Source organism: Bos indicus x Bos taurus, chromosome 15 (genome assembly GCF_003369695.1).
Source record: "Bos indicus x Bos taurus breed Angus x Brahman F1 hybrid chromosome 15, Bos_hybrid_MaternalHap_v2.0, whole genome shotgun sequence".
NCBI lineage: Eukaryota > Metazoa > Chordata > Mammalia > Artiodactyla > Bovidae > Bos > Bos indicus x Bos taurus.
This window is the reverse complement of record NC_040090.1, coordinates 78,279,481-78,293,970: the sequence shown is the minus strand read 5'-3', so window position 1 is coordinate 78,293,970 and position 14,490 is coordinate 78,279,481. Positions and strand designations below refer to the sequence as shown.

Genomic DNA, 14,490 nt, shown 5'->3' with positions numbered 1-14,490 from the left:
CACTTCACCTAAGAACTCATACAGAGTGTTTTGAGTGATATATTAGGGGTTTTAAGCCTTTAAACGCAAATGAAAACATTATATTTATGACTAATTTTCTAATATTTGCTTCAAGGGACAAAGAGTCAGTCCTAGAAAACCTGCCCCTTGAAAAACACCCCATATATCCCACACACCTGAATTATTTAAAAGTCTCAGCCAGGAAACAGATTGACACCTACTGCTTCACATAAAAGGAGAGACGGCACTATGAGGCCTCACAGAGCTAAGAACTCACTGATCTTACATAGGGTACAATGAAAAGGCAACACTGATAGTTGCTTACAGAGAAATAGGATAGTCTTTATTTTGCAAATTGGTAAAGACTTCAATACAAATAAATGGGCTGTGGGGAAAATGTTCACATTATTTTCTTTCTAATTTTTTTTCCCTCTTAAAATAGCAGGTCATTGTAGAAAAAGCACAAAATGCATGCAAATAAAAAAATCTAAAATCCCACCTCCCAAAGATAATTGTTGTTAATAACTTGGACTTATCTATCTAAGCTTTATCTATGCAAATACATCTAATTTTTTTTTTCCAAAAGTGGCAAATGCTGTGCAGACTGTCTTTAGCATAACAAGAATACTGTCCTGTCTTACCTGAGCATGAGTGTTGCTCAGAGCTTGTGCTGTAGACGTCAGCCTGCCTCTCCGTTTCAGGCGTACCTTGACAAGTATTACACAAAGAAAGGAGGGCCCCAGATTGGGGAGATGGTTGCAAGAGGAGGCAATTCCACGGTTAAAAAGATTAAGGAGCTGCAGGAGTTCTTCGGCCTCCGAGTCACCGGGAAGTTAGACCGAGCTACCATGGACGTGATCAAGAGGCCTCGCTGTGGAGTTCCCGACGTGGCCAACTATCGCCTCTTCCCAGGTGAACCCAAATGGAAAAAAAATACTTTGACATACAGGTAATGAGATCGAGTCTTTCCAAATTCAGAAAGAAATAGCCTCCCTCTCCTTCTTTTCTTTTAAAAGTATCTTCCTTCTGATGTGTATAAAAATCATGACTCGTCCCAATCATAAGAGAGAATGAGAACTTTTTGGTCTACTCCTTAGACACGAGAATTCACGAGAAAACATGACTTCGAGATTGTCATAATGAGTGGCCACTTTAGGTATAACAATTTTACCAGTTTAGAGACAACACGTTTTTCCATATAGAAAATGAATCTTGCCTAACATTTAAAACCTGATGGTACCAACCAGCTTTCTTAAAATAATCTTCTAAATTAGAAGTAAAGCTCACCTAATAAATTAATTTTTATTAATTCCAAAAATAATTTATTGGCAATTTGTTAAATGTCTGCCATAGGCATTCAGTTCTGGAGGTAAAAGGTAAGTACATCACTTTCCCTCGCCTTTTGGGGAGAAATACATGCAAATAGCCGCAGCTCCGCGTGAGAGATGTAAAATCACAAGTCTAAGCAGAGAGCTGTGACAGCATGTGGAGGAGCTACAAGGTCACCCAGGGATGGCCCGTGACATCCGCGCCTGACCCAGCACCTGCACCCCCCCCACCCCGGCCATCCTCCCGTTTCTTCCTGCCGGAGGGGGAACAAGGATTCTGCATCAGCCAAGGGGACTCATCCAGCCAGAACCGACCCCGCACTGTGCTTGGGAGTCTCAGGCCTGAACTCCAACCCCGCAGCCCGCATCCATTTGCGGGGCCAATGCTGGCTTCCTTCCCACTCAGTCCACCTCAGATAGACCGACCGTGGCTCTTCCTAATTATTACAGTGCATTTTACTGTTATCGATGTTCTGTTGGGGAGGTGAGTTACAGGTCTTATCTGTGTGATGGAAATGACCTGCTGCGGCTCATCTAGTCCCAACATCTAGTCCTACCAGGTTCGCTGGTGGCAGGCTGGTAGCTGAAGTTAGCCGTAGTGAAGAGTGTTTCTAACACGGTGATCAGCAAACCCAGCGCGGGGAGGGGGCTGGCTACAGAGCCAGCTGTTACACTGCCCCAGCAGTCTGGTGACTCCTTGTGACCGCTGAGGGCCCAACCCAAGCAGAGATCAGATGATTCCTCTGTTAGTTGCTATGAGCCTCTGAGTCCATAAGGTGGCACTCTGAATACAGCTATTAGTTTCTGCCTCAGTTTAAGAATGCCTCAAAGATCTTTCTTGGCGGGGGGGGGAACACCTAAAAGAAACAGAGCACCCACGAGATTACGAGGTAAGAAAGGAAATTTTTATATAAACTCATGAAATCTTTCCCATCATCTCCTAAACTGTGTCATAGGAAGTTTTCCTAAACTGTGTAAACTTTCCTAAACATTTCCTAAACTGTAAACATTTCCTAGCACATCGTCTATGATTACGTTTGTGCTAAATCACTTCAGTCGTGTCCGACTCCTTGCAACCCCATGGACTATAACCCACCAGGTTCCTCTAGCCATGGGATTGTCTAGGCAAGAATAGCGGTTTCCACGCCCTTCTCCGGGGGATCTTCTCGGCGCAGGGATCAAACCCACTTCTCTTTTGTCTCCTGCATTGGCTGGCGGGTTCTTTACCACTAGCGCCACCTGGGAAGCCATAGTCTGTGATTACGCACAGCAAAGACAAGCTAACTTGGGATTTGAAGTATAGTATTCTTGTGGTAATATTCTCTGGGCAGTCCCCAAAACCCCTCAACACACCCACACTGACCATCCACTTCCTCCTGAACAACTCGCCTTCTCCTCCCCTCCCCTTCTCCAAAAAAAAAAAAGAAACCAGAGACTACCTTAGCTCTGTGAAGCTACTGGATCTCAGAATAACTTCTTTCAACATAGCCCAGAGGACTGAAAGGATTTCCCTGTAGCTCAAACGGTAAAGAATGTGCCTGCGATGCAGGAGACCAGGGTTCGATCCCTGGGTCAGGAAGAGCCTTTGGAGGAAGGGAACGGCAATCCACTCCAGTATTCTTGCCTGGAGATTTCCATGGACAGAGAAGCCTGCTGGGCTATAGTTCGTCAGGTCACAGAGACTTGGACAGGACTGAGCGACTGACATACACACAGAGGACTGAAAGGGCTCCCCAGGTGGTGGCAGTGGTAAAGAGCCCTCCTGCCAAAGCAGGTAGACGTAAGAGATGGGGGCTCAGTCCCTAAGTTGAGAAGATCCTCGGGAGGAGGGCATGGCAACCCACCCCAGTCTTCTTGCCTGGAGAATCCCATGGACAGAGGAGCCTGGTGGGCTACAGTCCATAGGGTCCCACAGAGTAGGACAGACTGAAGCAACTTAGCATGCAGAGGACTGAAAAAGATGAAATATAGCCTAGTGCTTATGTGCATAAACTTTGGAGCCATGAAGAACTGGGCTCAGTTCCTGACTACGCATGAAACATAGAGTGATACTATTACCTCTGAAGGTAGCTGTGAGGGTTACTGGGCATTCCACATTGAAAAGTGCCTGGAACCGGTCCAGCCCTTAGCGTGTGTTCCCAGAACGTTGGCTGTCATCACTGCTGCTGTATCGATCTCTAGACCCTCTTGGCAAGGACCTCTGTCCACGTGCTCTTCCTTTCTGGTCCACCCCTTCTCCATGCCTGTTTTCTCCAGCCCAGCACTCACAGGCCACTATGTGGGGATGGATAACTTATCTACAATATGAGAGAATTTGGGGATGCTAACTATACAAAGCCATGACAAATCACAGATTCATATTATGCTGTGGGAGTGGCAAATTCGGAAAACACTAACTGGTCCCTTTAAGAGTCCTGGTTCCCCCTCTGGACACTCTAGCTGCCTCCTCTTGGACCCAGTTACTGGAGTGAGAGATCTTATTCCTTCCCTCTCAGTTGCTGGGTTTGGCTATTTCCCCTCCTCTCTGTGGGACATGGTCCCCTCCTTTGGAGCCTCTGGGACAACTACTGTTGATTTCTGTCTGAGACTGCACCACCTGCATCAGAATAGCCTGGGACACTTGTTAAAATGCAAATTTCTTGATACACTTGTGTGTTTAACAAGCTTTCTGAGTTGTTATCACAGGTCCTAAACTTTGAGAACAACTGAGTAGGCCCTAAAAAACACTAGCTTTTATTCATTAGTTCATCCATTTAGCAAGTGTTTGCTAAGCACCTATTATGTGCAAGGGCCAGGGCTAGGACCTGGAGAAGGTAGAGTATGTGTCTGGCTCTCAATGTGGGCATTTACGGAATTCACTTCTAAATTTATTCACTTCTAACTCACCCCCACTATTCAACCTGAGCCCAAGTTCCCCCAGGTTTCAATTCCTTACTTCCACCCTTCCTTTATGGCAGCTTAGAATCCCCAGCCCTTGGGTTCCAGAGTGGCACATCCTAGAAAAACACCAACTGTCTCTACCCACTGTATCCAAAAAGCTCTATACTTTTATGCCTTCCAATGTCATTGTCAGAGCAGGACTTGATGAAAGAAAGACTTGAGCCTTTTTCAGCCCAAGTGAGCATCCTTGTGACAAGCTAGCACTTCCTCTTTTAAGATGTACATTATTTTAAGAAAAAACATTCCCCCATGGCCCTGGGGAAAACCTGCTTGTCTTTGAGTAAGAATTTGCAAAACCTCAAAACTCTTTGTCTTTATTTTTTACAATTGAAAAATTTTGGTCTCTTTAGGGGAAAAAGATTCCTTCTCAATTAAAACCGCTTTAGAAAAAATGGACTTCTAGCTACTCATAAAGTTACACAGGTATTATTCTTTCCAATTAGTGATGTATAATAACAACAAAAGTCAAACTGTTTCAGCATCAGAAATCTCAAATTTTTCATTTCACCCCCTTCATTTTTCTTAAGTTAGCATGTTTCAGTAATGTAATAAAGATGAAAGCAAAATAAGAATTATTAATTTGGAGAAAAACCTATAAATTGTAGATTTATGGTCACTATTTTTATCACTATTTTTATTTTCAATATGAACTAGACATAACTTTCACTTTCCTCACTTAGGACCACTTGTTAAAAGGAAAACGTGTTGCTTCTGTATTGACAGAATATCCAAATACACCCCTTCCATGACCCCTGCGGAAGTGGACAGAGCCATGGAGATGGCCCTGCGGGCCTGGAGCAGCGCCGTCCCTCTGAACTTTGTCAGAATCAATGCGGGCGAAGCAGACATTATGATCTCTTTTGAAACCGGAGGTACTGTGGTGCTTCCTGGATTTTGTCTATTACTCCAGAGGAAAAATATTTCAGTACTTTTCCTCATACAATGTTTAATCCATGTGACCAGCACGCTCCTTCTCAGAACTGTGAAGGGCAGAGGCCAAGATAACGGCAAAGTCATGACCTTTATTTAGTCAGAAAACAGAGCCAGGGGAGTTCTCCACATGCTGAGCTACAGAATGGACTTGGCATAGCCCATTTTCGCTGTGGCATTGCCCCGTCAGGGACGAGTTCTGTCAGGTTTAGCTCCTCTATGGCTGGGAGGCCCTCTGACCTCACCCCAGCCCCATGATGGTGTCCATCACTCCCCTTCATATTAGCCAAGGATCTGCCCCTCTGAATCCTCTCTAAGGGTCAGTCCCACAGAGCTCCTGCAGCTTTCCTGGGCAGTGGAGGTTAGGAGGGCGGCTGCCGCTGCTGTCTGGCCCACACTTCAGACGCCTGTTGGTGGAGTTGCCAGGCCTGCCACCAGCCTGCAACACTCCGTCCCTCACTTGCCCCTGTTTCAGAGAAACGGGTCTAGAAGTAAATGAAGGAAAGGCCGTTTAAGTCCTTTCCCTCTCAGCTTTCTCAGAGTCAAGGTGAGTATCCCCACCTCTTTCCCTCCACAGATAACCTTTCTAAGTGTCCTCTTTAAAGTCTTTATCCTGATTTTAATCTGATGTCACTGGGGAGAGACATGCATAGAAGCTGGGAGAGAGGACCAAGCAAGTCCTGAGCCGGAGCCCTTCAGAGGTGGCCCTGGGGTGACTGGCCCATGGTAGGTCTCGACCCTCCCACAGGGTCAAGGCCACCCCCAGGGAAGCAGCAGGGTGGTGTGGCTTGGGGCAGATTTGGGGGTGACAGAGTTAACATCTGGCTCTCTCTTGATCTTTCAAGCTGGCTCTGTTCCCTAAAACAAGTGGACTGGGCACTCTGCTGCCATTTAACCAGGACCTCAGGGCATGTACTGATTAAACAACACTGCCCTGAAACTTGCGGAGAAGGCAATGGCACCCCACTCCAGTACTCTTGCCTGGAAAATCCCATGGGCGGAGGAGCCTGGTAGGCTGCAGTCCATGGGGTCGCTAAGAGTCGGACATGACTGAGCGAATTCCCTTTCACTTTTCACTTTTATGCATTGGAGAAGGAAATGGCAACCCACTCCAGTGTTCTTGCCTGGAGAATCCCAGGGACGGGGGAGCCTGGTGGGCTGCCGTCTATGGGGTCACACAGAGTCGGACACGACTGAAGTGACTTAGCAGCAGTAGCAGCCCTGAAACTTGGGGAATGGCACACCAGAACTTTGTTTTGTTGGTTTTAAATAAAACAAGGTATTCTCACAAAAATCCTGAAAATCTGTGAAATGTATTCTATAATATCCTTCATTTTATTCTTCCTCCTTTCCTATTATTTTGTAATGAACTTTTAAGTAAATATAGATACTAAAACAAAAGCCTATTAAGCTTTAAAAGCTGCAATTTTATAAATACTTCTGTTGCTTTCAGGAGTTTTATGCATGAAAGTATAGTAAAATTACAGAGAAATTTTCTTTCTTCTTTTGACATGTCCTTAAAATATATTGGGCTATACAAACAGAAAGCACACGCTTGTCCAATTTACTATCATCGTCTTAGCCAGATCGTATTTTTGTTTTGTTTTTTTGTTAGCAATTTTTTTTACATATACATGATATACAATGTTGTGTTAGTTTTAGTTGTACAGCAAAGTAATTCATATATATATATATATATATGTTCTTTTTCAGATTTTTCCCCCTTATAGGTTATTATACTATACTCAAAAATGTTGAGTATAGTTCCCTGTGTGATATAGTAGTTCATTGTCAGTTACCTATTTTATACATAGAAATGTGTATATGTTAATCCCAAACTCCTAATTTGTCCCTCCCTCACTGCCACCCCCTAAATAATACATTGAAATCACTCTGCCAACATGTGTTCACAGTCCAGTGAGTGGATAAGATGGTGGCTGAATAACCATCTGCCTCTCTCCTTTTGTAATCTGCAGCATGGTCATAGTCTATAGTAGGCCATGTGCCAATTAATAGTGCAACAAATACAATAACGAAAGAACATTTTTTTTTAATTTTTAATGCTTACTATCTTTAAAATACAAAATATTGCTTTTATTATTTTAATAGATCACTCACTGGTATGTGAGATTCCTCTTATAAAAAATGAATATTGAAAAGTAAATCTATTTGTATGAGAAATACCAATGCTATTCAAAAAGTTATCCATTCCCTGTGATATTATGTACCCCTCAAAATTTGCTAGAAGGACTAAATCCTGTTGGCATTTTGCCCCATATGTCTAGATCACGGGGATTCCTATCCATTTGATGGGCCTCGAGGGACTCTAGCCCATGCATTTGCACCTGGAGAAGGCCTGGGAGGAGATACACATTTCGACAATGCTGAGAAGTGGACTATGGGAACGAATGGTATATATGCACAATTCACCATAACCTGGAAAATATTGTACCTTCTTCTGGGCCTCCATCATGAAACCTTGAGGTTCAACGTCCCAAGCCACCCTTTAACTAGGGGGGCTGGCTAGGAAAAACAAGTAAGCCAAAAATCCAAAAGGGAACACCATAAGGGAAAAGAACCACCCTCAATTGTGCTGTAGATTTGTCTGATCTCTAGTTCACAGGGTATAATCGCGAGAAACAGCAATACCCTACGCAACACACAGCAGTATTTTTCTTCAACTGCATAGTATTTTTTGTTTCTTACCTGTACTTGGAAATAGGCTACGTTCAGAAATGACCTAAGAAGAATTAGTACTTTACTGAGAAGTACAATGGGGATGGGTTAACATTTCTAGAATATCTGCATGTCATCTAGAAATCTCCAGTGTGAAACATGGGTGGATAAAAGAGAGCAGACAGGGAGCCAGTAAAGCATGCATGGACTAAATCTAGGTATTACAGCCACTGTTAGTGCTAAAGCCCTTCTTTACGGAGCACCATTGACCATGAACAAAATAAATCGATTTACATTTCCATCATCCCCTACCCCAATCCCCTCCTTGCCAAGGAGGGAAGAACTAGGCTAAAGTCAGCAAAGCTAAGGGCCAGAACACCCTACCAACATTATAATAACCCAGGTCTGAAAAGAAAATGAATGAACTATGATTTGGCATAAATTCTCCTGTGAAGACAGGAAATAGTGAAAATAAAACTCTGTGTTGATGCTGTCTTTTCCTCTCTCATATCATCCAGGTTTCAATTTATTCACCGTTGCTGCTCATGAGTTTGGTCATGCACTGGGCCTGGCCCATTCCACAGACCCGTCAGCACTGATGTACCCAACTTATAAGTATCAGAATCCCTATGGGTTCCGTCTCCCCAAGGACGATGTGAAGGGGATCCAGGCACTGTACGGTACAACCGCTACACTTTTTTGACTACAGACTCTGAAAGTGACAGGCATTTGGTTTCATGGCAAAGTGTATCCTGCCAGCCATTAACCTGCATAGGTGAAGATTAAGCTAGAAACCGCAGCCCCAACTATCCCCTCTTAGGAAGAACTTATTTACCATATATGAGTATTGCTTTCTTTTGTAAGATGAATATTTAAATTTTACGTCTTTCCTCCAGAACATATTGTTCCCTCGATGGCCATAGAAAATACAATCATTTGTGTGTATTTTGAGTGTTGATCAGGGGTTAGATATTGGAAAAGGGTGGATTTTTTTATAGTTCATATATATAGTGTTTATCCATTTGCAAATAAGTGACCTTATCTCGGGGCTTCCCTGGTGGCTCAGACAGTAAAGAATCTGCCTGCAGTGCAGGAAATCCAGGTTTGATCCCTGTATCAGAAAGATCCTCTGGAGAAGGGAATGGACCTTATCTTCCTAAAAATAGTAATGATGATGGTAATAACTGTACCATTTAGTCATATAGCCAGTCTGCAGTTTCCAAATCATGGTCATCAGTATGTGATGACCTCATCACTAGCCTGAGGGATGTAAAATGTTTTCTGCATTTTATAGTTGAGAAAGCTGAGGCTCAAAGACAGTAACTATCCCAAATTATCAAAATTATCTGAAATGTTAGTATTCTTTTAAAGATGATAAAGGATTATTAGGAACTCTATATCCCATTTTCCTAAACAGAAAGACAAGTCCATTCATCCATGAGAAGAAATCTTGAAACATCACTAGACCTTGACATTTTGTCTGTTTGATGGGTAAAATGCTGGAGAATCTAGGAAGCTGCCTTTCCCGTAAGCCTCAGAACCTGCTCATTCAGCATTTACTTGCAAGTACACCTGCTCTTCCACTCAGCCTAGAGAAGGGCCTGTAGAACCCAGCTCCTCCTGCCTTCCCGCATCTGGCCAGTTCATCTGTTGTTTAGACTTAGGTACACACAGCTGCAGTCAGATTTCACCTGAGGCACAAAAAAGACAAATTTCATCCCAAGAAGTGTTCAGCCAGCTGTTTCCCTTCAGAGTGGGGTCTATGCCAGTTCTGCTTCTCTCTTGAGTGACAGGAAAAAAAAAAAAACAAAACTGTGAATCTCTCCATATAACAAGCTAGGGCTCCAGTGTAAAACCCTTCCTGTGGTTATCAGGGAATGCTTGCTCAGTCACTAAGTCATGTCCGACTCTTTGTGACCCCATGGACTGCGGCTTCTGTCCACAGAATTCTCCAGATGAGAATACCGGAGTGGGTAGTCATGCCATTCTCCTGTGGCCCCCAAGAGGAACCCACTCCAGATCTGTGCCTACCCTTTATGGGTCTTTTTGCCCTGGAGCATCACCACCACTCTGACAGCCACTGTTCCTCAGCCAGGAGAGGAAGTTTATATTTTGACAAGGCTGTTTTTCCACAAGTGGACAAAATACAGAAACATGGTTTTATATCGCCGAGAGGCACAAGCCTCACCTACTGCTGACCACCTTACCACCCTGAGCTTCAGCAGAGTGCTTGGAGGATTAAGAAGTGTTCAAAAACTGGCAGCGTGTTTCTGATCCGACCAGTTTCCACTTTCTGATCTTTTCCCAAAGCCTCACCCCAACCTCTGATCTTCATCCTATTGCTGACCCTTCTCCACCCAGGTCTTATCCACGTCACCCCCTGGCCTCACTCCTTCCCTGATCCCCAGCTATGGTACCAAGACTCGATACAGCACAGGGACCTGCCGGGAGCAGTGGCTTAGGCAGCCCCAGCTCACTCCTCAGTAGCTGGCAGACAGTCCTCAGGAACAGAACAGGAGATGAAAACTCAACAGCATTTCCCCCAAGGCCCGGGTACTATGTTCCAAGAGGATCTACCAGAAGATGCCTTTAAATGGTAAACACCTCTATGGTACCTCAGGGCCCCAAGAATTTGCTCAGCCTCTCCTAGACACCTAAGAAAAAGCTTATGCACAGGGCAGGACACCCAGAAGCTGTTCAAAAATAAGAAAACACACAAGAAAGATATAATCTTATTGAGAGCAAGAGTACTTAATAACCAAAAAAAAAAAGAAAACCACAGAGGAAATTTTCAAAATAGATTCCTAATTCGAAACACCCATAGCTATCAAAGAAATTTGCATAATAATAAAATAATAGCTGCCATTTGGGGGGAACTTTTATTATGTGTTAAGCACTCCACTAAAAGTGTTTTTCAGGCATTATTTAATTCTCACAGAAACCTTCTGAGGTAGGTACCTTTATTGCCTTCCCCCATTTTACTATGAGGAAATGGAGGCTTAGAGAGATTGAATTATTCATCTGAATCACACGAGTCTTCCCTCGTAGCTCAGTTGGTAAAGAATCTGCCTGTAATGCAGGTGACCTCGGTTCGATTCCTGGGTTGGGAAGGTCCCCTGGAGAAGGAAATGGCAACCTACTCCAGTATTCTTGCCTGGAAAATCCCATGGACCAAGGAGCCTAGTGGGCTACAGTCCATGGGGTCACCATAGTCAGACACGACTTAGCGACTGAACCACCATCAAAGGAGTCAGAAACTAATGAAGCCAGGATTCAAACCCAGGTCCTCATGTCATCGACAGCCACGCTGTTTGTGATCTTGTAATATGCACTGAAGTGAGTCCCTGGAGCAGAAGTGTACAGACTGCATTCCTGGTACCATTTTGACCGAGTCACTTTGAATCCTAGGACCTCGGAGAGCATTCTCAGGGAAGCCCACTGCACCCCACGGCCCCCCTCATAATCCATCCATCCCTGACCTCTGTGACTCCAACTTATCCTTCGATGCTGTGACGATGCTGGGGAAGGAGCTCCTGCTCTTCAGGGACCGGTAAGCCTGACATGTGCCCCCAGCTCTCACCAGGCCTCAGCCGCGCGCCCAGGTACATGTTGTCAGAGACGACCTTGTCGCTGCCGTGGGTGATGATCGTGCAGAAGTGCTGTCCTGTTTGATAATCGGATGGGAGGCAGGAGTCTTTGGGGAGACCCAGAATTGCCAAAGCTACTGTTTGGGGGGTACCTACAATGCTCTTGCCACTGGGCTGTTTTCTATATAAGTCCAGTATTTCTTCTAATCCTTTTCACTGTGAAGCAGAGTTAGAATCCAAAATTTACAGATGAAGACAGAAGCTCAAGAGAACACAAAACTTTACAAGGTAACACAGTTGTATTAAGTGACTGAGTTATGACATCAGCCCAGATTTCTCTGATTTCTACTTTATTCACTTCTGTATCCCTACTGGGAGTCCATAGTATATTCTCAATAAATATTTGTTAAAGAGGGTTGGGTAGATGGAAAGATGGACAGATAGGTTGTGCATGGATGGATGGATTCACAGATGAATAATCAGGTGCATAGGTAGATGGGTGGAGAGTTCTAAACTTAGTATTCTTCCTAAACCCCTGTTTCTCAAGGCCTCTTTTCAACTGTCAGTTGTCAAAAAGTGCAGAAAGAGAGGGAATATTGGTGACTTCTTGTTATACCACAGCTATAGCTACTAAAAGAATACCCTGATATTTGAGTTTCATTATTGTCGTTTTAGGAATGTTTCTTTTGGGCTTATTAATAGAAGTTTCAGTAGTTCTGTGATTTATAAAAACAATGAGATGGCATTGGTATTTGACTTTTATGGCATAGGAGACTGAGTAATTTATGATACTGGAGATGCTGGATTTTTAGTGAAGATACTATAGGAATAGCTGCAGATATAGCTATGATGAGTGGTGGTTGGTGGTTGATCTTTATTTTTTAGTAATTTTGTTGTTATGGAGATTACTCATGGAAATTAAGTAGACATAAGTTTAACATTAGTGTAATAAGGGAAAGGGAGAGAATTAAAACTTTTTGTTTATTTGAAGATAGGAAGTAGGCTTTGGTAATACATTTTTATAGCCAAATTAAGTGTAATAATACTTTTGGCTTGCTGAAAGGTGGATGGATGGTGACAGCCAGTGAGTGACAACTGGAAAAATCTGAAGAGGTTGAAAAATTCATCCAGGTGCTTCCCTGGGGACTCAATCAGTAAAGAAACCTACAGTGCAGTAGATCTGGATTTGATCCCTGGGTCGGGAAGATCCCCTGGAGAAGGGACCGGCAACCCACTCCAGTATTCTTGCCTGGAGAAAACCATGGACAGAGAAGCCTGGTAGCTACTGTCTGAGGGGTCCCAAAGAGTCATATACCAGTAAGCAACTAACACACAAAGGGGAATTAAATTTTAGGTTTTGTGTTATAAAGTTAAATTCAAGTACTAGAATAAAACCTGAGAGAGTTAGAGCAAAGCTGCTCATTTTAGGTGGTAGGGCAGAGTTATATGTCAATAGTTATTGGAGTAATCTTGTTGGAAGTAAAAATTCTAGTGAAAATGCTTCTGATTCAAAGACGTTTAATAGAATCATTTAGGAGAGGATTATTTTCATTTATTAAAATTAGAGTCAAAAAACAAGATTCTTCTAGACACATGAAGAAAAATCATTTGAATACTTTGGGCAGCTGCTAAGAAAGTGGCAGTGAGTCTTATTAATCAGGTGCAGGCATTAGTATACAATGTGTTAGCAATTTTGATAATTCAATCTTTGGAGAAAAATCCTTTAAGGGAAGGCCTGTCTACGAGCTGTAGGCTTCTGATAGTAAGTGAGGCTGAAATAAAGAGTAAAGCTTTAAATAAGCTGCCCGTTTGAAAGGTGACCTGAAATAATATGCATTTTTAAAATGCAGGTGTGCAGACATGAATGAATGCTAAGTGCGGTTGACTAATACCAATAGTAACTATTACTAGGCCTAAATGGCTTGATAGAGAAGAGACCAATCTGCTTCATGAGAATAGTTGGTGTGGGTAGTAACACCTGGACAGATGTCAGTGTTTTGGATAGTTTTATTATTTTCTATCACTGATAAAAACAAAGTAATAAAGCTCCAACCATTGTGCTTGAGTGAGGCTGGGGGAAGTGGTGGGCAAGGCCGAGATGGAGGGACTCGCCAGCCACAGCTGGGAGCCCCGTTGGTACGAGTAGACAGTGACCAAGGTTAAGCATGAAGACTTGTTGGAAAGCTCATGAATTAAAGTTGCATTGTTCCTCTTTCCCTCCTACTGTGCTGTCTCTGGGAACATGGCTACCAGTTACTCTGTAATTACTTCTCTCCTTGGACAAAAAGAAACCTCCCAACTCTCACTTCCACTCCTCCATTTACTGGGGACAGAATTCAACCACATCAGAATAGGCAGAGGTAGCTTAGGCATAAGCATGTGTGACATTACTTGTTCTTTTTCTTCATTGGAAAAGAGTGTGTGTTGAACTCATGTAGGGTGCTAACCCCATCACAGTACCTGGGCCTGTAAAGACAGATCAACAGTCCCCTGGCCTTTGCACACCTCAAGGTTAGATGAGGGAAAGAAACACCCAAACAGCACTGCCATCTGTGTGCTGTGGGTGTATTTAGACAGACAGAGAAAAGCTCTGGTGTCTCTTTCTATAAAAGCACACTAATTCCATCAGCCCCGCCCTCATGACCTTATCAAGCCCTAATCACCTCCCACTGGTCCCATTACACTGGGGGTTACGATGAACGATGTGAAGACACAGACGTTCAGCCCATAACACAGAGTAATCATATTGTTAAACATGTTATTGAATATCCTTCCAGACTTTTTCTCTGGGTAGAGCTTTATCATAAATATGGGAGGGAGATAGGGATATCCACAAAAGTAAGACTTTGTAATGTGCTAGATGTGCTGATTTGCAAACTTTTTCACTCAATTATCTCTCATTTTTTCCATGTCAATGAACTTTAATTTTCATCTTTATTTAATATATGTGTATATCATCCCAGTGTATAGATCTATCCTTACTTATTTAACCAGTCCCAAACAAATGAACATCTGGATTGTTTCCAATT

General features: G+C 43.3%; 1 protein-coding gene across 1 annotated transcript in view; it reads left to right on the top strand.

Moving 5' to 3' along the window:
* MMP20 (matrix metallopeptidase 20) overlaps positions 1-14,490 on the top strand; it is a 58,001-nt gene that overhangs the window by 7,406 nt on the left and 36,105 nt on the right. Inside the window, exons 2-6 of the mRNA XM_027562126.1 lie at positions 702-949; positions 4,992-5,140; positions 7,484-7,609; positions 8,393-8,554; positions 11,283-11,424. Coding sequence (XP_027417927.1) covers positions 702-949; positions 4,992-5,140; positions 7,484-7,609; positions 8,393-8,554; positions 11,283-11,424 — 827 coding nt within the window. The remainder of the gene's footprint in view (positions 1-701; positions 950-4,991; positions 5,141-7,483; positions 7,610-8,392; positions 8,555-11,282; positions 11,425-14,490) is intronic.